At 49.1% G+C, this 22,406-nt stretch overlaps 3 protein-coding genes across 3 annotated transcripts; all 3 read right to left on the reverse strand.

The window, feature by feature from the left end:
• Window positions 1-1,527: 1,527 nt before the first annotated feature.
• On the reverse strand, window positions 1,528-17,642 carry LOC124652664. The gene is made up of 8 exons (XM_047191702.1): window positions 17,361-17,642; window positions 17,103-17,276; window positions 16,983-17,020; window positions 16,669-16,945; window positions 16,474-16,584; window positions 16,251-16,379; window positions 16,052-16,174; window positions 1,528-1,560 (listed from the first exon to the last, which is right to left on the reverse strand). The coding sequence occupies exons 1-8, from the start codon at window positions 17,535-17,537 to the stop codon at window positions 1,528-1,530; spliced, it is 1,062 nt and encodes a 353-aa protein (XP_047047658.1). The 5' UTR covers window positions 17,538-17,642.
• On the reverse strand, window positions 17,619-19,778 carry LOC124652665 (short stature homeobox protein 2-like). Its single transcript, XM_047191703.1, has 4 exons — window positions 19,525-19,778; window positions 18,709-19,026; window positions 17,949-18,452; window positions 17,619-17,847 (listed from the first exon to the last, which is right to left on the reverse strand). Exons 3-4 carry the CDS (start codon window positions 18,437-18,439, stop codon window positions 17,619-17,621), a joined length of 720 nt encoding a protein of 239 aa, XP_047047659.1. The 5' UTR covers window positions 18,440-18,452; window positions 18,709-19,026; window positions 19,525-19,778.
• A 430-nt stretch (window positions 19,779-20,208) lies between these two features.
• On the reverse strand, window positions 20,209-21,246 carry LOC124652540 (chlorophyll a-b binding protein of LHCII type 1-like). The gene has a single exon (XM_047191570.1). The coding sequence runs from the start codon at window positions 21,141-21,143 to the stop codon at window positions 20,343-20,345; it is 801 nt and encodes a 266-aa protein (XP_047047526.1). The 5' UTR covers window positions 21,144-21,246; the 3' UTR covers window positions 20,209-20,342.
• Between the last annotated feature and the right edge of the window lie 1,160 nt (window positions 21,247-22,406).

The following is a 22,406-nucleotide window of genomic DNA, read 5'->3' on the forward strand; positions in this document are numbered from 1 at the left end:
CAGCAGATGACTCCAGTCCGACGATATGCGCCAGAACGTCCGGAGACAGGGAATTGAGGAGCCAACGAAGAACTTGCTGGTCGCGGGCGATCCAGGTCATGTATGCAGGGTTCGTCATTGTGACCGCTTTGTTGTTCTCATCTTCGGTCTCGAGCGTCTTGACAGGAGACTTGTCCTTGCCTTCGACAAGATCGAGAACGCACGCGCCACGAAGGGCGGGGACGACCAATGCCTTCCAGATAAGAGCGTTTTCTCGAGTCTGGAGTTGTGTGGGGGGAGCCCCAAGGGCTGCAGCGAGCGTTGTGGCAGAGGACGAGGACGTCATCTGCAGATCGTGATCGCGACGGTGGCACAGGAGATGTGCAACGGCGGCGGCTTGACGTAGATCGTAGATGCGGCGGCGGCACAACAGGTGCGGCGGCGGCGGCTTGATGTAGATTGTAGGTTTTGTTTGTTAGGGTTTGGTTTTGGCGGCGGCGGCTACGGAAGCGGCGGCGGCGAGATGTCTTAGGCTTTTTTGTGTGTAGGACGTGTATAGGCGGCGACATCAGATGATCTGCAGTGGCGGCAAGGCTTGATGTAGCGGCGGCGGCGGCTGATCTTCAGCGGCGGCGGCGGCGGTGTCTTGGCAGCTAGGTCATGGAAGAGGTGGCTCTGATACCATGTAAAAAGTGTTTGAGGGAACCGTACTTGGATCTCGTATGGGTTGCATGTTATATAGGGTATAGGAGTACATGGTTTTCGTATCCAATACACATCTATGTATGGTATACGTATTACATACTATAACCTGGTATTACAACTCTAACACCACTGTCTCCGCAAATAAAGTAGGGGTTGCGGATCTTCTGCTGCCGAGGTGCTGCGAAGCAGAGCCTCCCCTGAACGGCCATGGAGGCGAGGGGGAGGGGCGATGCTTTCTGCGGCGCACAACGGAGCTTCTTCTGGCCAGTCGTGGAGGCGAGGAGAAGAGGCGAAGCTGTAAGCTCTCCCCGGCGGAGCGGAGATCCTGGTACTTCTCTCTGACTCTGGGTTTGGTGAATCCTTGGGCAGCTCTTCCTCCTCCTTGTGGTCGTAGAGACAGACAGGAGGGTGCGAGCCCCATAGTTCGTCGATCTAGAGTTCGGAGGCACACTGGTGAGCGTGCGGTGCTCATCACGTCGGAAGCTCTCAATCGGCGGCAGATCCCAAGCGTCGGCGTCTTCAGCCGCCGCTATCCTTGGCCAAGGGGGCCTCTCCGCACCTCGGGAGAATTTGCTCCGGGAGAATCAACTTCCTCCAGGCTTTAGTGCTGTGGTGGAAGATCTTCAATCTCGGCACGGTGTCCATCCTGGCGACGAAGCAAGTGGTGTAGTCCCCGGCGTCGCCGCCAGCGACCGTGGCCCGAGATTCAGTCAATGGCGTGGTGGAGAAGAAGGACTTGATTGCTTTTCACTTTATCTTTTTGGGGTTCTTCTTGTAATATTTCAGGACTCTTGTGCTAGTGCTACTCAAGACAAGGTCCTTTTTTGTATTTGTACCCACCGTTTAGTGGAGCTTCTCGATCCTTCGGGGCCTTATCTGTTCAAAAAAAAAAAAACAGTTCACAGTAGAGGCTTAGCTTCAGTCTGTTGTACTACTTAGGGTGTGAGCCTGCAGTTTTACATAGTTACCCGACAACAGATGTCCATAAAAGAGTAGATCAGATCAATCAACTGCAATGAGAATAAATTTGTCTATGCATTGCCGAAAGGAAATAGTGAAAAAAATCTTTATTTTTCTTGGTGCTGAACTATACAGGAAATCCCACATGCCGCTGACAAGTTCAGAATAGATCATGTAAAATAGAAGTTTACTTCTTTCCTAGAATAAAGAAACTTCTCAGACTACCCCAAAAAAAAAAAAAAAAAAACTTCTCAGACTGAGCCTAGATACTAGTACATATCACTATTATGAAAACTACCAAATCACCGCGCGGTGCAAAGGGCCTTAGAATAAATCAATGCCTATAAAGTCACGGGCCCAGGGATGGTGTGAGAAGATGGCATCCTTTGCGGCTCGAGAAGTGCTTATAAAGTCAGTTCTCCAATCCCTATCAACCTATGCTATGAGTTGTTTCAAACTCACAAAAGGTTTGTGCTCCAAATTAACGACGATTGCGTCCAAATACTGGTGGGGTGGTTCACTTGACCGAAGAGGCATGCACTGGCAGACATGGGAGAAGATGTCTGTGGCCAAAGGGAGAGGTGGTCTCGGGTTTAGGGACCTACAGAAATTCAATGATGCGATGTTGGGCAAGCAGGCATGGCAGTTACTAGTTAATCCTCACAGTTTGTGTGCAAGAGTGTTGAAAGGGAGGTACTATCCGAACGGAGACATCCTTTCAGCTTGTTGTCCAAAGAGAGCTTCAAAAGTATGGAAGGCCATAATCTGTGGCAGGGATGTGTTGAAGAGGGGCCTGGTTCGTCGCGTGGGGGATGGCAACGATACTCGTTTGTGGTCGGATCCATGGCTGCCAGGAGTTCCAGGGCTTAAACCCTTCACTGTCAATACGGACACGAATCTATCACGTGTCGCGGACTTGATCGACCAAGTGTCTGGTCAATGGAATGAAGAGCTGGTGCGTAATACCCTAAGTCCTATGGATGCGGAAGCTGCCCTTCGCTTGCCGCGTCCACGGCATGGGGGCGACGACTTCTGGGCCTGGAACGAGGAGAAGACAGGCGTATACTCTGTCAGGTCAGCTTACCGTTTGCTGGTACAGGACATTGTGGATGTCCCTGAAACATCGAATTCTGCAGCGATGTGGAAGAAGTTATGGAGGCTCCGAGTGATTCCAAAGGTCCGGGTCTTTTGTTGGCGAGCCATCAAAGGATTTCTTTCGTCCTACTCTGAGTTGTCCAGGAGACATATTATGGATAATGGCACATGTAAACTATGTGGGCATGAGGAAGAAACGTTATTTCATGCTTTGGTGAAGTGTGATCATGCAAAGCAGTTCTGGTCAGCGTCGTTTGATCACTTTGGGGTGTCTATACCACGAGTGCACCCGGCTTCCTGGCTGCAAGATCTACTGATGGGTTCTTTCCTGTCAGCGGAGCATATCCCGATAGTGATGACACTGCTGTGGTGTATATGGTCCAGTAGGAATAAATACGTGCATGGGGAGGAGCGAGTATAAGCCGCTGGGATCAATGAAGCTGATTGAAGAACAATTGTCCTTACTGGAGATGCCGCCCTCGCAGCAATCAAAGGTGCGGGCTGGGGCAAAATGGCAGAGACCTCCGGCTGGATGGTCTTTGGTTAATACTGATGGGTCTCTGAATTGCAGAACGGGCGAAGCTGGTTCAGGCTATGTCATTCGTAACGACTTAGCGGAATTTGTAGAGGTAGGGTGTCGGAAGCATGCTTATGTGGATGATCCTCTTCTCAGTGAGCTACTGGCGTGTTGGGATGGCCTGGAGGCGGCGGTGAGACTTGGGATCCCCAAGCTTATCATCCAAACCGATTGTACCTCGGTTGTGGACATGTGGAAGGAAGAAAAGGAGCCAAGATTTTTGGGGGCTCACATTATAAAGGAAATGAAGCTCTTATGCTACTCTTTCCAGGAGGTCAAGCTTCTTCATATCGGTAGAGAAGGAAATAAAGCTGCACATTGTTGTGCTAGAGAAGCTTTAAGCGTAGTTAGTTCTAGTCGCTTTGATGTAATACCTGGATTTCTGACTGACGTGATTCAGTCCGAATGTAACCGCTGTCCCGTTTAATAAAGCAGTGGATTACGATCAAAAAAAAAATCAATACATGCTCACGACCATGAAAAATAACAGTTTATTTTTATTTTTATTTTAAACAATTCAAATATGTTCGATTTCACTTCACTTATTGTTCACTTGTTCCACCATAAAGCATTCACGTACGCGAGACAAACTTATTTTCGATAGAGGGAATATATTAATATCAAAAGATATCAATTACATCCAGTGGCTGCAGAGATTCGTGGCCGCTTTGCTGATTTTTTACAGGCACGCGACCCCTCGCACGAAACCCTCTCCCGCACCCCTCCCAACCCTAGCCGCCTCCCGCCGCCGCCGGTAGCGCCGCCGGGGCAAAGACCGCGGGGCGTGGCGGCGGCGGGGGGCCTTCCTCGCTGAAGCGCAGTGGATGGCAGACGAGATCCCTCCTCCTCGACGCTGCGACCGGTCAGCGTGGATGGTGATGGGTAGTGGCGACCTGGCGCTGCGGCCCCACTCCACCCATCGGCTCTCCCCCGCAGCACACCGGCAGGGGCTGGTGGTGGGCGGCAGCCAGGCCCATGGTGACAAGGTATCAACTTGTCAATGCCTATGGATTGTAGGCTAGGGTTTAGTTAGAAGTAGAGGGCAAGTAGATCTCGAAGGTTTCAGCCGAAAAGTACTCGACGATTGTGAAAACTAGGGTTTGTAGACAATGATTCGATGCCTTCCTCGTCCCTCGACTCCCCCTTTATATAGGAGGCGGAGCCGAGGGATTCGTGTTGTACAAGTTACAGAGCCCGGGATGGTTTCTAACTCATCCCGCAAGATTACAAATAACACTTCCTATTACAACTCTAGCTTTCCTTAATAACATCTTGGGCTTCCGAATCTTCTTATTCTTCGGGTAGTGGGCCTTCAGTAAACTCCGGGTACTATCTTCGGCAGGCCCATTTGGGATGCCTATGTCAGTAGCCCCCGAGATTTTGCTTGAATTGTAGGGTCAAGGAAAATCTCCACTGTTTATTTTTATTCGACAGCTTTGACTTTTCTATATTTTTCCTCATTGACATCTATATTGTACAGGGATAATGGTAATTGGGGCTAGTTCATCTGACGAATCAGGTACTAGTTAACTGCTCTAGTGGCAATCCGCAAAAACCTACTTCAAAATCACGTCCCTCGACATGATCTCGGGATACCGGTGTAAACTTCGACAGGTGCCGCTTAAGGTCTTACCATTCTGTCGAGTCCCTGTAAGGTTTATCGGGTACCTAACGCGTCCGTTTGGATTTTTCTTCGTATCTGTTGATACGGATAAAAGTAGCAGAGCGCAGTCTTCGGCGATGCCACGCCCAGCAGAACGGATCTGGGGTCTTATCTTCGCAAACTTGCGGCATTCAGAAATTGATCGCAACTTTGGCGTTCTGAGAATATATTGTCGAGTGCTTTTTCGGCTGTTTGAATGGCACATTTTATCGAGTCAAAGATGACTTATATTGCTCTCCCGATGGGAGTATATGTAGAGTTAATTATAACTCGAAATATACTCTTTTGCTCTTCTATCTTTCTTTTTTCTCTTTCTTTCTTTCTTTTATAATTTCATCGGGCACGCGAGCAGCGTTCCCGATGGGAGTAGCCCCCGAGGCTACAGCCAAGGACTTGTACTTGGGTGTAGGCTCCACGCCTTATGCCGACATATTTCCTTTTTTCTCCCGAAGTTTTATAATTTCTCGGGTGCGCGAACAGCGCTCCCGATGGGAGTAGCCCCCGAGGCTATGAACAAATATTTGTATTTGGTCATAGGCTCATGCCATTTCTATTTTGTCTTTCTAGATCTTTTTTCTTTTTTCCAAAGTAGCCCCCGAGCATTTGATCAGAAACTTGTATTTGATCAAAGGCTCAATCATTATTTTTCCGTGTCGTCTTTTATGAAGCTGCTGAGTCGAAGTTTTTCTTCTGTCAAGATAACGTTGTTGCTGACGATAGCCACGATTGCCTATCAAAAATTTGCGACAAGCCTTTTCTCGCTGCCATGCGGGCCCAATTAATCCACTATCTTGACACGTCGTGCAAGTGGGGGACACACGTCCTCCGCTTTTTCTGGCGCACGCACCGTAACTTCCGCAACGTTGAATTACTTTTTTACCCTTGATGCCACGTGACTATCATCTGTCACACTTTTTCCTTATCCAACGGTTCGTCGTTTCACCGCACCCCTATATAAGTTCGTCTTCTTCCTCCTTGGGCACTTCCGCTCGCGCCGTCCTCCTTCTCTCAGCTGCAAATTCCTCCTGCGATCCACAACCTCCTAAGCTCCTCGCCTCCAAGCTGCGAATCCTGCACCATTGTTGATGCCACCTCGTCGATTGACAAGGCACAGCACGCCGGAGTCCTCCATGGCCGCCGTGGATCTTGGAACGGCGGAGTGGGAAAGATCGAAGATTTCCGCTCAAGACGTCAACATGCTGAGGAAGCTGGGGATCAGCAAGAAACCCCAGGCATTGCGCTTCCCCAGTGAGGAAAGCTACCCAACCCCTCCAATGGGGTACCGGGTAAGTTTTGTCGATCACCTCATCCGCGGTCTTTCCGCCCCCATTCATCCTTTTCTCCGTGGACTTCTTTTTATCTACGGTCTGCAACTCCACCACCTTACGCCAAATTCAATCCTCCATATTTCCATTTTCATCACTCTGTGCGAGGCCTTCCTTGGCGTCCAGCCCTAACCGGGCGCTTTGGAAGCGCATTTTCTTCGCCGCCGTAATGGCTCGCCCAATGTCGCCTATAATATAGGCGGCGTTGTGATTCTGTTCGGCCCACCGTCGACTACTTCGACGTCAAGCTTCCTGACTCAGTTCAAGGATGGCGCAAGAAGTGGTTGTACATTCAGGAGGAGAACCATGGATGTGCGGAGGACAACGTCCCTCCTTTTGATGGTGCCGAGAAAATTTTTCGCCGCCGCTCCTGGGACGCGGAGGCCACCGAAGAAGAAAGGGCGTCGACGGAAAACTTGATGGCTCGTATCCACGAGTTGCAAAATACTCGCGGCAAAGAGTTATCGGGTATCCAAATTACTTCATATTTTCTTAGAACTAGAGTGCAGCCGCTTCAGGCTCGCAAATATCCTCTATGGAGATATGCTGGCAACGAGAATGTAGATCGACTGTCGGTGGATTTAGAGGTCAAAGACTTGGAAAAGCTTGTCCGAAAAAACTCATCTCTCAGCAAAAAGGATCCTGTCCCTGCTTCTTGTCGTGTAAAACCATTCAGCGCCGCCAATCCACTCCCCAGGTAATCTTTGTCTATTGCCTTGTTGTTGCTTTGCTAACTGTTTTTTTGTAACTTCTTTTCTGACGTCTCTCCCTATTTTATTTTGCACAGAATCATCCAGACCTTGTCTCGCTTCCTCCTCTTCCTGAAGGTGGAGAAGTCAAAGAAAGGGCCATTGTCACTGATGACAATCAAGAAGCTCCATCTTTTGTGAATGAACCCGTGGATTCTCGAAAATCGCGGGTTCTTCCGAAGGTACTCGCGTCGGCACAATCTCCTCCTCCCGCTGTCTCCCCGAAAGGCAAAAGGAAAAGGGATGATGTCGAAGATTCCGGCACTTCCAAAGCCGAAGAAGTTGATCCTTCACATCAGAAGGCAGCTTACGATCCTTATCTCGAATCCCTCGTCAGCTCGTAAGTCATTTGTATTTCTCCTTATTTCTGTACTCGAAATGTTTGTTTTGTCTTGCTTTTTATGCTGTCGATTTTTAATCACAGCGATGACGAGGAAGAAGTACCAACTGTTGACGTGGCTCCTCGGACGAGCACGTCACATACTTTACTTCCCTCGGATACGCTAGTTGAAGGAGAAGAATCCTCGCCTCCTCAACGAAACGTCATCACCACTACTCCGCCATCAAGCCCCCTTGCTCCTTCGCCAAAAAGGACAAGGATTGAAACGATCATTGAGCCTGCCCCTCAATTTGGTGGCTCTTCTACTCTGCTCTTGGACGATGTAAGTTTGTTAATTTTCTTGCCAATATCTATATTTCCTCTATTTTGCTTTTTTACGCCTTCACTCTTTTTCTATACCGATGTTTTTATTTCTTTGTTCTTCTTTGACAGCCCATGATCAAAGAGCTTATCCGCATCGGATCCCAATTCATTGGGTACCGTGAGTATGCCGGCAGAACCGAGGGTAATAACTTTTTTGCTGTCGTTGTTTTTGACTTCTTGCTCCTGTCGTTTGTCGCAATTTTTGACCTTTCTTTTTTATTTCGACAGAGAAACTTGCAGAGGCAACCAAACGTGCCGACGCACTTGCTCAAAAACTGGAGCAAAGTGAAACGGCCCGCAAGAAAGCCGAACTTGTTGCTAGCGAAGCCAAAGCAGAGGCTGATGAAGCCAAAGCAAAAATTGCTAGTGTCGAGGAACTGCAGAAGAGACTTGAGGATGCTGAAGCTGCATTGAATGAGCACAAAGCCGCACAGGCTGCTCGTGAACAGGGAATCCTCAAGCGCGTGAATTTGCAAAGTCGGCGCTTCAAAGGTAATCTTTTCGATCTCTTCTATTTTTTATATGACCTGCTTTTTCTTGTTTTTGACCAACATTTGTTTCCTGTGGCAGGCCAAACAAACCAAGAGTTTGATCTGGAGAATCCCGACAATGATCCTCTCCTTGACGCACTTTCTTATCTGGAGTTTCATGGATCCGAAATTCGTGAAGGCGTGGCGAATGCTGACGCAGGACTGTCGAAGCTGTTCCCCTACTTCTTCCCGAAGAAAGAGGAACCTACGACTTTTCTTGCCCTTGCCCGGAGCTTCAATTCATCAGAGGACCTTGGACTGAAAATGCGCCAGGAGAACATGAAGATTGCTGTCGAGAGCACTGTTGCTTTGGTTGCGGACAGCCAACAAACTGTTGATTTGATGAAGGTTGGCGACACCAATCAGATAGAGCAATCAAGATGGAGGTCGTTGATTAAGGCAGCCAAGCCCAACACGAAGAAAATCCTGGCCTATCTCGGGATCAAACCATCTTCAACTCCTAGCTCATCAAGGCCGGAGGTCTAGTTGCATGCCTCTTTGTTTTTTGCTTTCTCTGTTTCTTTTGCCCTTGTCGCCAATTTAGCTGTGGCGACAATTATCCTGGTAGTCCTTTAGGAGAAACTTCTTTTGTAATGCCTATGTAAATATTTCTAGAAATTAATGAAATTCCCTCTGGCACTATCATTGATCCTGGCGCTTTCTTTTCCAGTTAATATTTGACAACTATTCGACCAATCCTTGCTCTGCCGATGCTTCTCCTGCTTCTTCCTTCTCGAAGAAAATGCTAATCGATGATAACCCCCTCGAAGGTTCTTCAAGCAAACATTCGTCGGAAGATTTGCAAGAACTTCGACAACAACTTCAATCCATGAAGAAACAAACTCTTGCGATGATGGAACAATCTCGGAGAGCATCCGAACAAGGAAAACTTGCTCTCCAACAAGCCAAAGAGGCTATGGCTGCCAAGGATACTCGCTGTATTGGAAGCAAAAGGAGCCACTACCGAGAAAATAGCATGCTCGAGCTAATGTTGGAGGCTAGCACAGATATGTTAGGTATGTTTTTCCAACCTCGCAATGCCTCCTCTTTATTTTGCTGTGCCCCCCTTCAAATTTCTTGCCTTGTCGCTAAATAGGCTCGGTTCTTGATGCTGCCGCCGAAGATCGAAGAGTGAACGAGAGAACAAATCTTCTCGTCAATCTTTCCCTTAACCATGGCTCTTTATTCGGGCCTCCCACGAACGAACCCAGCAAATTATCAGGTTTCAAGATCGTGCTTGCCAAGTGCGCGAATTTCTCAATTTTTGCATGACAACATTAACCCTTGTTTACAAAACTTTGTTTCCTCGGAATGAAATTCCCAAGACTCTTCCTGAATTGCTGGAGGTTTTCAGAGATGCTCCCCGCATTCATAATTTTGTGCGAGCTCAGTTGATCTTTGGAGCAAGGTTCGCCATGATTATGATACATATTTGCCATCCAAAATTAGACCTGACGAAGATTGTTGCTGATTGCCTGGCCAAGAAATCACGGCGAAAAAATGATATTGACTCAATCAATGAGATGGTAACTCCTGTGGCTGAGTCGATGATAGATGAGCTTCTTCGAATGGACTCAGAATTCTTCGTCAAGGGGTCCTATGCTGAGCATAAAACAACCAGAGGCTTGTCCATAGATAGTATTTTAGGTTTTGACTGATTTGTACTATATTGGACAACATTATGTCTTTATCTTTTTTGATTTCCGAAGAAATTTGTTGTATATTGTAAACTGCTCTATATTGTTGGAGCCCCCGAGCCTTCTGGCTAGAGTTGTACTGTTTTTTTCCATCTCGAAGACTTTTCCTCTTGCCGTGAGGAGATATCTTTACTTTTTTCACCGAATAGGTTGCAATCCTTCGAGTATCTTAATGTTGAAGTTCTATTTTTTTGTTGCGAGGTATCTTGGACCAAAGCAATAAGATTTTTGACGTGTACACTATATTTATAATTTGGCGAGGTATTTAGTGTACCAAGGCGAAATATTTTGGTAAGTCTGATTTGTCTATATTGTACGTATTTTGAGATTTGGAGGCGTTGAGCCCCCGAGCGTGTCGAAGAATAAGAAATATATCTCCACTATCTTTATTATATTGCAGCACCGCGAGCCCGCCCCATTAAAAACCTTTCCGGCCCCACTCGGTGCCCCAAAAAGGAAAAGAGTGCGTCTGAAAACTCGCGGGCGTTTCAGTACATTGTATTTTTACAGAGAAGGACTATATTTCGACTCTAGGCGTAGAACCGCCTGAGCTGTGCTACGTTCCAGGGGTTTTTCTCGGGAGCCCCTGTCTTCTTGTCCTTGATCCTGTATGCGCCTCCGTCGATGACTTCCGTGACAACGTAAGGCCCCAACCATGGTGATTCGAGCTTCTCAGTACTTTTTTGATTTAACCGCAAGACCAAATCCCCGACTTGAAAAGATCTTGGTCTTAACCGTCGACTGTGGTAGTTTTTGAGGTCTTGCTGGTATTTGGTGACTCATGAAAGTACTTCATCGCGAGCTTCGTCGAGTGCGTCCATGTCATCCTCCCGAGCTTTTTGTGATGTTTCTTCGTCATACTCTGTTACCCTTGGAGAATCATGCTCTATTTCAATTGGTAGTACTGCTTCGGCTCGCGTGGACGAGAAAAACGGAGTTTCTTGTGTCGCCGTATTTGCTGTTGTTCGGATGCTCCACAAAACACTTGGCAATTCCTCTGGCCAAGTATGTCGAGCTTTTTCAAGCGGTCCTAGTAGGCGCTTTTTGAGGCCGTTGCAGATGATACCATTGGCTTTCTCGACTTGTCCGTTAGTTTGCGGGTGCCCAACTGACGCAAAGTGCAATTTAATGCCTACTTATGCGCAGTGTTCCTTGAATTCCTTGGATGTGAAGTTTGAACCATTATCTGTAACAATGCTATGAGGCACCCCAAACCGAAAAACGAGGCCTTTCACAAACTTTATTGCCGATGCTGCATCTGGTGAATTTATTGGCTTCGCTTCTACCCACTTGGTGAATTTGTCGACGAGCGACCAGCAAGTACTCATACCCTCCAGGCGAAGCTTTGTGCAACTTGCCCACCATATCGAGTCCCCATTGGGCAAAGGGCCACGACAATGGTATTGGTGTTAGTTACGCCGCTGGAGAGTGAGGTTTTGCGGCAAACCTTTGACACGCGTCGCAAGTTCTTACTATTTCCTTGGCATCCTCGATTGATGTCAACCAATAGAATCCTGCCCGAAAAACCTTGGCTGCAATAGCTCGACTACTTGCGTGGTGGCCACATATTCCTTCGTGTACATCCTTCAGAATTATTCTTCCTTCTTCGGGTGTGACACACCTTTGCAGGACGCCTGAAATACTTCGCTTGTATAATTCCCCTTTGATCACTGTGAAAGCTTTGGATCGTCGAATAACTCGCCTTGCCTCAACTGGATCATCGATCCATTGCGTTGCTTGCGGTTGATGATGTCGAAGATCTTGAGCGTGCCATCGAGATCAGATCCTTACGCCTCTAGTTCCCACAGATGGCGCCAATTGACAAGGTATCAACTTGTCAATGCCTATGGATTGTAGGCTAGGGTTTAGTTAGAAGTAGAGGGCAAGTAGATCTCGAAGGTTTCAGCCGAAAAGTACTCGACGATTGTGAAAACTAGGGTTTGTAGACAATGATTCGATGCCTTCCTCGTCCCTCGACCCCCCTTTATATAGGAGGCGGAGCCGAGGGATTCGTGTTGTACAAGTTACAGAGCCCGGGATGGTTTCTAACTCATCCCGCAAGATTACAAATAACACTTCCTATTACAACTCTAGCTTTCCTTAATAACATCTTGGGCTTCCGAATCTTCTTATTCTTCGGGTAGTGGGCCTTCAGTAAACCCCGGGTACTATCTTCGGCAGGCCCATTTGGGATGCCTATGTCACATGGTCTGCGCCATTTTCCCCCAGCCTCTCATCGGTGCGTGGAGATGGTCTCGGGCTTCTCCCGCAACACGAGGTTGCCCGAGGCAGCAGCCTTGGGTTCGATGGTGGAGCCGGCTCTCTTCTTCGCCGGAGAGGGTCGGCCTGCGGATAGTGGTGCTGGATCTTTCGATCGGTCATCGCATTTCGGCGGCGAGATGGAGAGGCATGGAAGCCGGCGACGGCTGTTGTCGCCGGTGGTGGGCTGGCGTTCTGCTGCGGCAGTGCCTAGGGCGTGTATGGTGTCTTCGGACAACGCGATCTGCGCTTGGTGTCTCCGGCGGCAACCTTGGCCGGCCTGGGATGGTCGCCGGCGTGGGGGCGCGACCTGAATAAAGGCGGCGGTCCTAGGATTCCAATTTGTGTCAAGGTGTTGATCTGCCAGAGCTGTGTCCCCATTGATCTGGCTAGAGTGACGGGTTCCGGGAGGCGCCGCCGACGATCTTCCATGGGCGATTCACGCCTGGAGACTGCTGGATCGGGTGGGACTCGGTCGTGCGCACCCATGTTTTACTTTGGCCGTTTGGTTTAAGAGGAGCGCTTCGAAGTTCTGCTAGCTGTTAAAATCATGGGGCATGTTCTCGTTCCATGATGCTGGCAGAGAATGCCATGAAGGCCGAGATCTGAGGACTAGCAATGGAGGATCCGTTCTTTGGGGCGAGCAGGAGTTGGCTTGGTGTTTCATGACTTGGAGCAGCGGCATGCAAGTGGGGGCGACTGCACAGGAGAAGACCAAAGTCTTATCTTTCAGGGTGAAAATCCAAGGTCTGGCCTTAATTGGTTGTGTCTGGCAATGGCCTTATTGAAAGTATTGTTTTGAGAGTGAGGACCTTCTTCAGGGTGAAAATCCAGATCTTTAATCGGCCGACGACATCGCTTGTGCACTGTTCCCTTCTTTGAGGCGCCGCTTTTGAAGAAGTTGGACTTATGGTGATGTGTTGGTGGTGTTAGTGATGTTGTTTCAATGTTTAAAATGCCATAGCGGGACTTTTTTTTTCTGTAATTCTTCTTTCTTTTTTTGTTGTGTGCATCTGTAAGGCTGCTAGGACAATGCGTTTTTGCAGAGGCTGGGTGTAATTGGTATCTCCAATATTAATATATGCTCTTTGTAGAAAAAATCAATTACATCCAGCTTCTGCAACAATGCAACATCCTAATGGCAGTACGGATGCACACAGCCAACAAAAGATAAAAGAAAACTAAGAAAGAAAAGTCCCGCTATAGTATCCCAGATCTAGCAATAGTAATACATCCACCCCTAAACAACACCTAAAATACACTCTCCAAAAACGCCTCCAAAAAGGGAAGAGTGCACCAGTGTTGTCATCGCGCGATCAAAGATCTTAGGTTTTTCACCCTGAAGATAGTCCCGCTTTCAAAACAATGTCTCCAACAAGGTCATTGCCAGGCACAACCAGTTAAGACCAGACCTTGGGTTTTCACCCTGAAAGGTAGGACTCTGAACTTCACCCGTACTGCCGCCCCCACTTTCATACCACTGCTGCGAATCCCGAAATACCAAGCAAGTTCCTCAACATCGCGGAGACTTGAACCATCTTTAGCTAATCCTCCAATCTCGCCTTCATGAAATTCTCTGCTTCTGACTTCACCATGGACCAAAAGTCTCTTGATGTCAACACAGAACAGAGCTTCGCGCCGCTCCCTCCGGAACCAAACGGTCCGAATAAAAACATGGGTGCGCACGATTGAATACCACCCGAATATGTGAACTCTAGGCAAAATATGCACTGTTCCATTTGCTATCGGAGCCTTCCGAAACTCATTACTTGGTGTTTCATGAGAACAACATTCCGGCGATCACTAGCGTACGGTCTGCAAGTTATTGAGCTGTGTTGACGTTACCTGATGTTATTTTGGATATAGTTCTGAGCAGTATCGTTGTACCACATAATGCAGCATTCAGCAACGTCCAACATGTATTTGTTTTTTGGAACTAGAAAATAGATCTAGAGGTGGGAAAGCATTACGACGATAGGTTTATACTCGATATATTATTTCTTTCGTATTTAAGTCCTCATGTGAAGTGCTCTAACGAATTATGGATGCGAAGATAGGTAAAGTAGGAAATTAAGTGAAAGTGGGAAAACTAAAGATCGATACGAAATACCATGGGTTTACATAACGAGTTATTGACAAATGAAATAGGTCTTTTTGTTGTTGGCAACCCCTTCTAGAAACATTTTTCCCCTTTTCGAAAGACGTTTTAAACGCATTCAAAATTTCAAAATGTACCGACAAAAAATGTTGCGTGCACATCTCGATGTCCTATGTACTTCCAAAGTCGTTTCATAAAAAACCAATATTTTTTGTGTTGTATGTAAAAAGACAAAATTCTGTGTAAAGGCTGCGTGAAGGCAAGATGGTTGATTCTTTGTGTGCTTGTAGGCTTGATGTCGAAGATGCTGATGAACATAGTGTGGGGAAAGATACTTTTGATAGACTGTATTGTAAGAAGTTTGTCTCTCCCTGACCTAGCCGCCGCACCTCCACCCTCCACAATCCCAGCGCCGCCGCCGCCTCTCCCTCTCTCCACCACCGCCCCCTCCCATCCCGTCTCCTACCTTCCCACCTTCGCACCGGGTCGTCTCGCGCGAGGCGGCTTTGGGCGACGACCCGAACTCAAGAAGAGGCGGCCCATCTTCCTCCTCCTGGCCGCTGCCGCCTGCCGCCGTCTGAGTCGGCGGTGGCGGCCGCGTCTGGCTTCAAAAGGCAGGGGCGGTGGTGGCGCGTCCATGGACCCCCTTCGCGTGGAGGCGGGGTCTTCCAGGGGCGGCGACGGTGGACGACGTGTCTTGTGGCGGTGGCCTTCGGCTACTTCACCTAGATCATGGCAGCAGACGCGGTGGTGTGGCAGAACTCGGCGGGGAAAGGGCGGCAACGGGATCGCTGCTGACCTCCACCGGCCGGGTTGGAGGAGGAAGATGGACCGCGGTTCCCATCCATGGCAGCGGCGTGGGGGCCGGCCATTCCGACTTTCATGGTGGTGGTCCTAGGGTTTTTTCTTTAGCGAAGATGAAGACGTTCCGGATGCCGATCTTTCGCCTGTGCCGACGGCCACCGTCGGCACCTTGCCGTCGGCACAAGGTGGCTCGGCACAGCCTGCCTCGCCGTCGGCACACGTCTGGCCGTCGGCACAGTAGGTAGCCCGACGGTGGGACGTTGCCGTCGGCACAGTTGCCGTCGGCCCCTTCGTCGTGGGCCCCACGACGCCCAAACGGCCGTTAGCCCAGCCCATCTGCAGGCCGTCGGCACAGCCGCCTCGCTCAGACAACCAGAGCCTGCCACGCGTCCCCCGTTCAGCTTCTGTGCCGACGGCCAAGCCGTCGGCCCAACCTCGTCAGCCCCAGCCGCGTCGCAGCAGCGCCGCCCAGCTGCTGGCCGCCTACCTTCCTGTGCCGACGGCATAGCCGTCGGCACAGCTCCTGCCATTTGGCACATCCAGGTGGCTGTGCCGACGGCTATGCCGTCGGCACAGACCATACCATTTGGCTTTCCGCTCCATTTTCCAGCACAACACAGCACGCACAGCAAAAATAGCAGTAATATACATTGAAATGCATCACAAATATTGCACAGCACATAATCATCATCGTCATCATATCAAACGTAGCAACAACATCATCGTGATACAAATATGTGGCATGTAGCACACACGATCATCATACATCGTCAACACATGGCACTTACGATCAACGCACACCCGCTTGACACCTAGCTAAGGGGGACCCAAGATCAGGGGAACCAACCAAGTTCCGTACTCGTCCATTCATGCGTCCGGCCTTTGTCGCGGTGGACCGAGGTAGAACCATGGCCTGAACCATCGCCAGCGGTGAAAACCCTGAAGCACCGGGAGAATGGCGGCCGGGGTGCATCGGTGTGCCCTCGCGCGACGAATCAGGAGAGGGTCGGTTCCGCGAACTTCCCGTGCCCTACATGTTTGACAAGAGTTAGCATCTTACACATGGGAAAGGAAAGCGGTGAGAACTGGTTAGGCACAGGACTTACCGGAGTCCGTGCGTAGTATGTGGCCGCGAAAGCTTCCCTCGATGGGCACACTGGAGTCGGCCCCGGCCTAGGTGGCTCCTCTTCCGGAAGTGCGATCCTATCTCCAGTCTGGAAGAACGTCCTGAGCGCCTGCAAGATAGTTTAGATGTCAAGCGCTGCAGATATAAAATAAATGGGAGGTGGAACTTGTCATGTCTTTGAACCATAAAAGATTGGAACTTACACGACTCGTCGCCTCCTGGTACTCTTCCCAAGCCGCTCTCTTGAGGTCCCACTCTGCTACAACCGTCAAATACTTCTCATAAGTGGCAGCGTAGGCGGCCTCAAAGTTAGCCTACAATTTCCAAGAAAAGGAGCCACGTCAATTTAGCCATTCAGGAATGAATGTTGGAAAGAAGATGAAAATGAGAAAACTTACATCGGTACGACGGTGTCGAGGAGGCGCGACCGGTGGGTCGCCGGCGGTGAGGGTAGACCTGATCTGTGTGAGGGTCCTCTGCGGCTTGATCACCCCACTAAGAAGCTTCGTACGGCCATGCTCCGAGCCGCGCCCCGCCACCATAATCGCCGTCAAGTCAATCTCCTGCTCAATAGGATCATCCACCTCCGGATGAAGACCCTTGAACGCCGAGCAGTACTTGTCCAACTCCTCTTCGGCATAGCCGAAGTACTCGGGCAGCGAGGGCTGAGGCTGGCTCGGATCGAGGCCGCTTCAGCTTCATCTTCTGCCACCCTCCCAGCTCGGTGAGAGGCTCCCCGAGTTCCGCCTCCTGCACGGCAAAAGAAATGGTATGTGTATCAAGTAGTAATATGAGGGGAAGTAAATGCAAGTTGTTCCATGTATATATGTACCTTGTGCTTCCTGTAGCGCTCAGTGCTGCGGCTTCCTGCACTGTGTGTTCCTCCGGTGCCACGGTTTGCCTTGTTGCGTACACTCTTGGCGTTGAAGTCGGCGTCTTCGCCAACCCACCTCGCTACCAAGGCCTCAAATGCGTCTTCCTTATTCTCGCACCATAGGGGCATAACCTGAAAAACCAAAACTCATTTGAAGAACACATAATGCAATCCCAACTATGCAGCAACATAGAGTCTCATTGAATATTTACTTACCCTCAAGTAATCTTCCTTCGTCAGCTGAGGATCGTCCCTGATATTGTCAGCTTTCTTGACCCTAATGCCCTGCTCAGCCTTGAAGTGCCCGATGCAGGTATGCTTCTGATTGTACCACTGTTGCCTTGTCAACCTCCGACAAGCCCTAGTCGATACCGCCTTCCCTCGCTCAACCATATCATCGGGCACCTTATAATGGGTCCGCAATCATGCATAAGAATAATTGTGAGAGAGACATGAGTTAGCATAGTGTGATCATCAACTATGAAGTAAACTCGAGAAGCATGCTTTACCCAAAACTTGGTGTACACGGCGTCGGCAGACTGTCCCAAAGCCCGGGCAAGGAGCTGCCTCATAGTCCGCCCAAGTCTCGGCTAGCTTCCTCTCGCCGCCGAGGACCGGAGTGTAAAAGCCCGGCCAATACTGCCTAATAAGAGCTCCAATCATGCTCGACGGCTGGCGAACCCCCTTGTCATATGTCCAATTGCTGCACAATAATCAAAACATTAGTATGTCAATCAGTTATGCACAATAATGAAAACATTAGTACATAGCAAAATGAATCTACATGTTCAAAATTAAACTTACTCTGTTTCGTTCGGGATGATGAGGGCTTTCGCCTCTTGGCTAGTAGGCTCCCTCCTCTCATCAGGGACTTGCGCTTCACCACGAATGCGCAACTTCTTCGGCGCCATCTCCCTCTCCGCCTCCTCGTCCTGCCCCTCCACCTCCATCTCCACCTCCATCTCCCCCTCAGTAGACTGTGTGTGAGCGGACTGGGAAGCCACGTCGCCAGAAGCAGAGGGTATGTCACCAAGGAAAGGTCCACCTCCACCTCGTCCTCGTCCTCCACCTCCACCTCGTCCTCGTCCTCCACCTCCGCCTCGTCCTCCAGCTCGTCCTCCACCTCCACCACGTCCTCCACCTCCACCTACACCTCCACCTCCAACTCCACCCGTGTCATCGTCCGCGTAACGCGAGCTGGCACGCGTTGGTCTTCCACTTCTAGTGGTCCCGGTGAACTTCTGGGTCCTCATGGTCTTCAGAATGGAGTTCATGGATTCCTTGCTTCCGCTCATATTGATCAATCACCTGCATTGACAAAGAGTAAACAAGTAAGCATTCATGCCTTAATAAAATGTAGACACTAAGCAAAAAAAACATATGGCGAAGCATGTTGAAAAATAGATACTAAGCATAAGAAGCATATTGAAAAATAAATACTAAGCATAAGAAACATATTGAAAAATAGATACTAAGCATAAGAAGCATATTGAAAAATAAATACTAAGTATAAGAAGCATATTGAAAAATAGATACTAAGCATAAAGACATAAAGGACCCTCACCTCGAATCATCACTATCATAATGAGGCATTGGGTTCTCATAACGAGGCGTTGGGTTCTCATTTTCACTATCACTATCAGTATCATGTGAGTAATGAGGTTGGGTGGGAATGTCCGGTGGAGGCTCATCATTGAACCCATTGCCCTCATGTAACTTGGTGAGCATTTGTATGTCCTTTAGGTCCACCACTGTTTCACCATGAAGATGTGCCTCGTTCTCGAGGTCCTCAAGACCAATTTCTATTTCGAAATCCCCACTCTTCTGTCATTTCAGTCGAACTAGCACGGCCACTGTACATCCACCCATTATCAGCCATCCTCTGCTTGATTGGGAGACAAACAACAAATAGTACCATGAAATTAAATGCATCATATTTTTATTTATTTTACCGGGCGAAACGCATGCATCAACCTACATCTCTACTAGGTGGGCTCCTAGCAGCCGCCGGATCCGTAGTTGGCTACGTTCTCCATGCTCTACCCCGGTCCAAGTCAGAATTTCGGCAGCACCTCCCCGCTGCTCTACCGATACACGTCTCGGCAAAAAACCGAGAGGATGTGCATCCGGAGAACAACGGGGAGGCGCCGCCGAAATCCTGACTCGGACCGGAGTAGAACATGGAAAACGTAGACAACTACGCATCCGCCGACTTGTCCCGTAAATGCCGCAAGCGTTACGGTTGAAAGTATGCCGACCACTAATGCATATTTATCCGCGTAACGCTCGCGGACGGGAAGTGACACCTAGGTTACGCAACTTTACTTGAAAAATGAATCTAGTGATGTAAAAATATGGAGGAGGTGGAGTTTTAGCTCACCCTCGGCGATGTCGGCGACCGTCTCGAATCGCGTCAAGCAGCAGGGACCCGGGGTCGTCACGCCATCGGCCTAGTTTAGACAACAACAAATTCAAATTGTTATTTTCCTATTTTCAATTTTTCATTTCTATTTGCTATTTGCTATTTTCCATCTGCCCATGTGCCGACGGGTAGGTTGCGTGCCGTCGGCACAGCCTAGGCGTGTGCCGACGGCTGAGCTGTGCTGACGGCGGCCTTCGGCCCAGGAGGTTCTGTGCCGATGGCCAAGCTGTGCCGACGGCCAAGCTGTGCCGACGGCCACTTTCCTGGGCTGACGGCGTGGCGTTATGTGCCGACGGCGGCCGTCGGCACAGATTCTGGCCGTCGGCCCCGCGGCGGGTTCCCGTAGTGTACTTCTCATTCCATCGATTGGTCATTGGTGACATGTTACCACCTAGCCTGTTTGAAATGACCCATCAACAGCAACACGCATCTGAATGGTTGAAACAGGGAATGCTTGGAAAAATGGAACGTGTAGTGGATGTCACTTGCCAAGGTATGCATACCGTATACGGAGCTGCACTATATAATTTTTTACTGAAAATGACTCCAGAGAAACTTAAACGCAACATAAAAAATTGCATAACTTTACTTGCCAAGTAAAACAGAAATATTGCGCTCGTAAAACATCAAAAGGCGGAGGACTTCAGAAAGAGGCATATTTTCCACGAGAATCCTCGTAATTTACAACATCATGGTAGTACAAATCAAACCAAACGGTGCAAAATACACCGCGTGTAGGCCTGACAAAGCTGCAAGTCGCAGCCGTCAACAACTACTTACTTGCCGGGAACAAAGTTGGTGGCGAAAGCCCATGCGTTGTTGTTAACAGGGTCGGCAAGATGGTCGGCGAGGTTCTCTAGAGGGCCCTTGCCGGTAACGATGGCCTGCACAAAGAAGCCGAACATGGAGAACATGGCAAGACGGCCGTTTTTAAGTTCCTTCACCTTGAGCTCCGCGAAAGCCTCGGGGTCATCGGCAAGACCGAGGGGGTCGAAGCTGCCGCCAGGGTAGAGTGGGTCGACGATCTCACCGAGCGGGCCACCAGCAACACGATACCCCTCGACGGCACCCATGAGCACAACCTGACAGGCCCAAATAGCGAGGATGCTTTGGGCATGGACGAGGCTGGGGTTGCCGAGGTAGTCGAGTCCACCCTCGCTGAAGATTTGGGAGCCAGCCTTGAACCATACGGCCTCTCCAAAGTTGACACCGTTGCGGGCAAGTAGCTCGGGAAAGACGCAGCCGAGTGCACCGAGCATAGCCCACCTGGAGTGGATCACCTCTAGCTCACGGTTCTTGGCGAACGTCTCGGGGTCAGCCGATAGCCCGGCAGTGTCCCACCCATAGTCACCGGGGAACTCGCCGGTCAAGTAGCTTGGGGGCTCGCCGGAAAGCGGGCCGAGGTAGAGCACACGGTCAGCGCCGTACCAGGGGCTGCCCGAGGAAACCTGCTTGGCTTTCGCGGCTGTCTTGCGCATCGTGACACGGGCCTCACCGAAGAGGGCGGATGACGCCACATTCTGCACTGCCTTGCCGGCGAAGGTCGAGGAAGAGAGGGACATGGTGGTGGTCGCCATTGAGCTGCTAAAACTGCTGTTGTGGTGTATGTTCTCCAAAGATCTAACAGTGTGTGTGTGGAGATGGTTTAAGATGTGAGGAGGATGGAGCTATTTATGGCGCTGGAGAAGACACAGGGAACTAAGCTTTGCCGTGTGAGATAACAAGAAAGATGGAGATAGACAGAGGAAATATTTTGATCTTCGACTCTATTGGTGCATTAGAGATCTCTTCATCTATGAACACTTGGCAAGGTGAGAGCCAGGGAAGGGAGATAGATGTGGATAGGCCTAGGATCTCGTTGGAGAATGGAGACGTGTGATTGGATGATGGATCACATGTACGGTCAGCTCAGCTCATGGTCTGCATGCACCTGCTTACCGTCACGCATTAACAAAGAACCATGTAGTAGCAGCCACAGCCAGCTACGATGCTGAATGTAAGATAATCCTTTGTTTACAGGGGGTTCTATGTGGAATTTTTCGACAGCAAACAGTTCACAATAGGGGCTCAGCGTCAGTCTGTTGTACTTAGCGTCTCAGCCTGCAGTTTTACATAGTCACGCGACAAAGGCTGTCCACTTGATACCGGTAAAAAAGTAGTACATATCATCACTATTAAACTACCAAATCATCGTGCGTTGCAAACGGCTCTAGAATAAATCAATACATGCTCACGACCATGAAAAATAACATTGAAATATGTTTGATTTTTTTGAAGGAACTTGTGAGCTTTATTGATTAGGCAATAGAATTCTTACAATCATCAGTGATCTCCGCCAGCACGCAGTCTGGGATGTTCCGATTTCACTTCACATGTAGTTCACTTCTTCCACCATAAAGCATTCCTGTCGAAAAAGAGACGATCTTCTTACAAGACAATCTATTAGAAGTATCTTTCTCAGCACTATGTTCATCATGTTAGAAAAATGGGAACAAATGCAAGTTCTGATCAGTTATCGTGTGGGAAGCGATGCTCTGTCCCACACCGATTACGTGTTTATATAGTCAATCATATAGGTTATATGTCATTACATACAATTACACTGATTGACTGAATTAACGGAATTCACTTGATATCGGATATGTTTTATACTCCTATCACATTCCTTTATGTATATGGAAAGATATAAGCCTAATTAACATCATCGTGTGGAGGATGTCCTCGAGCAGCACGTGCTGCTCCATGCAAATATACCATATCACGACATGAGTTGTTAGGTAGGCAGGAGCGCAGCAATCATTTAATTGTCCAAGTTTGAACAGAATGAAGATAATAGATTT

The sequence above is a fragment of the Lolium rigidum genome, chromosome 5 (assembly GCF_022539505.1).
Source record: "Lolium rigidum isolate FL_2022 chromosome 5, APGP_CSIRO_Lrig_0.1, whole genome shotgun sequence".
NCBI classification, from domain to species: domain Eukaryota; kingdom Viridiplantae; phylum Streptophyta; class Magnoliopsida; order Poales; family Poaceae; genus Lolium; species Lolium rigidum.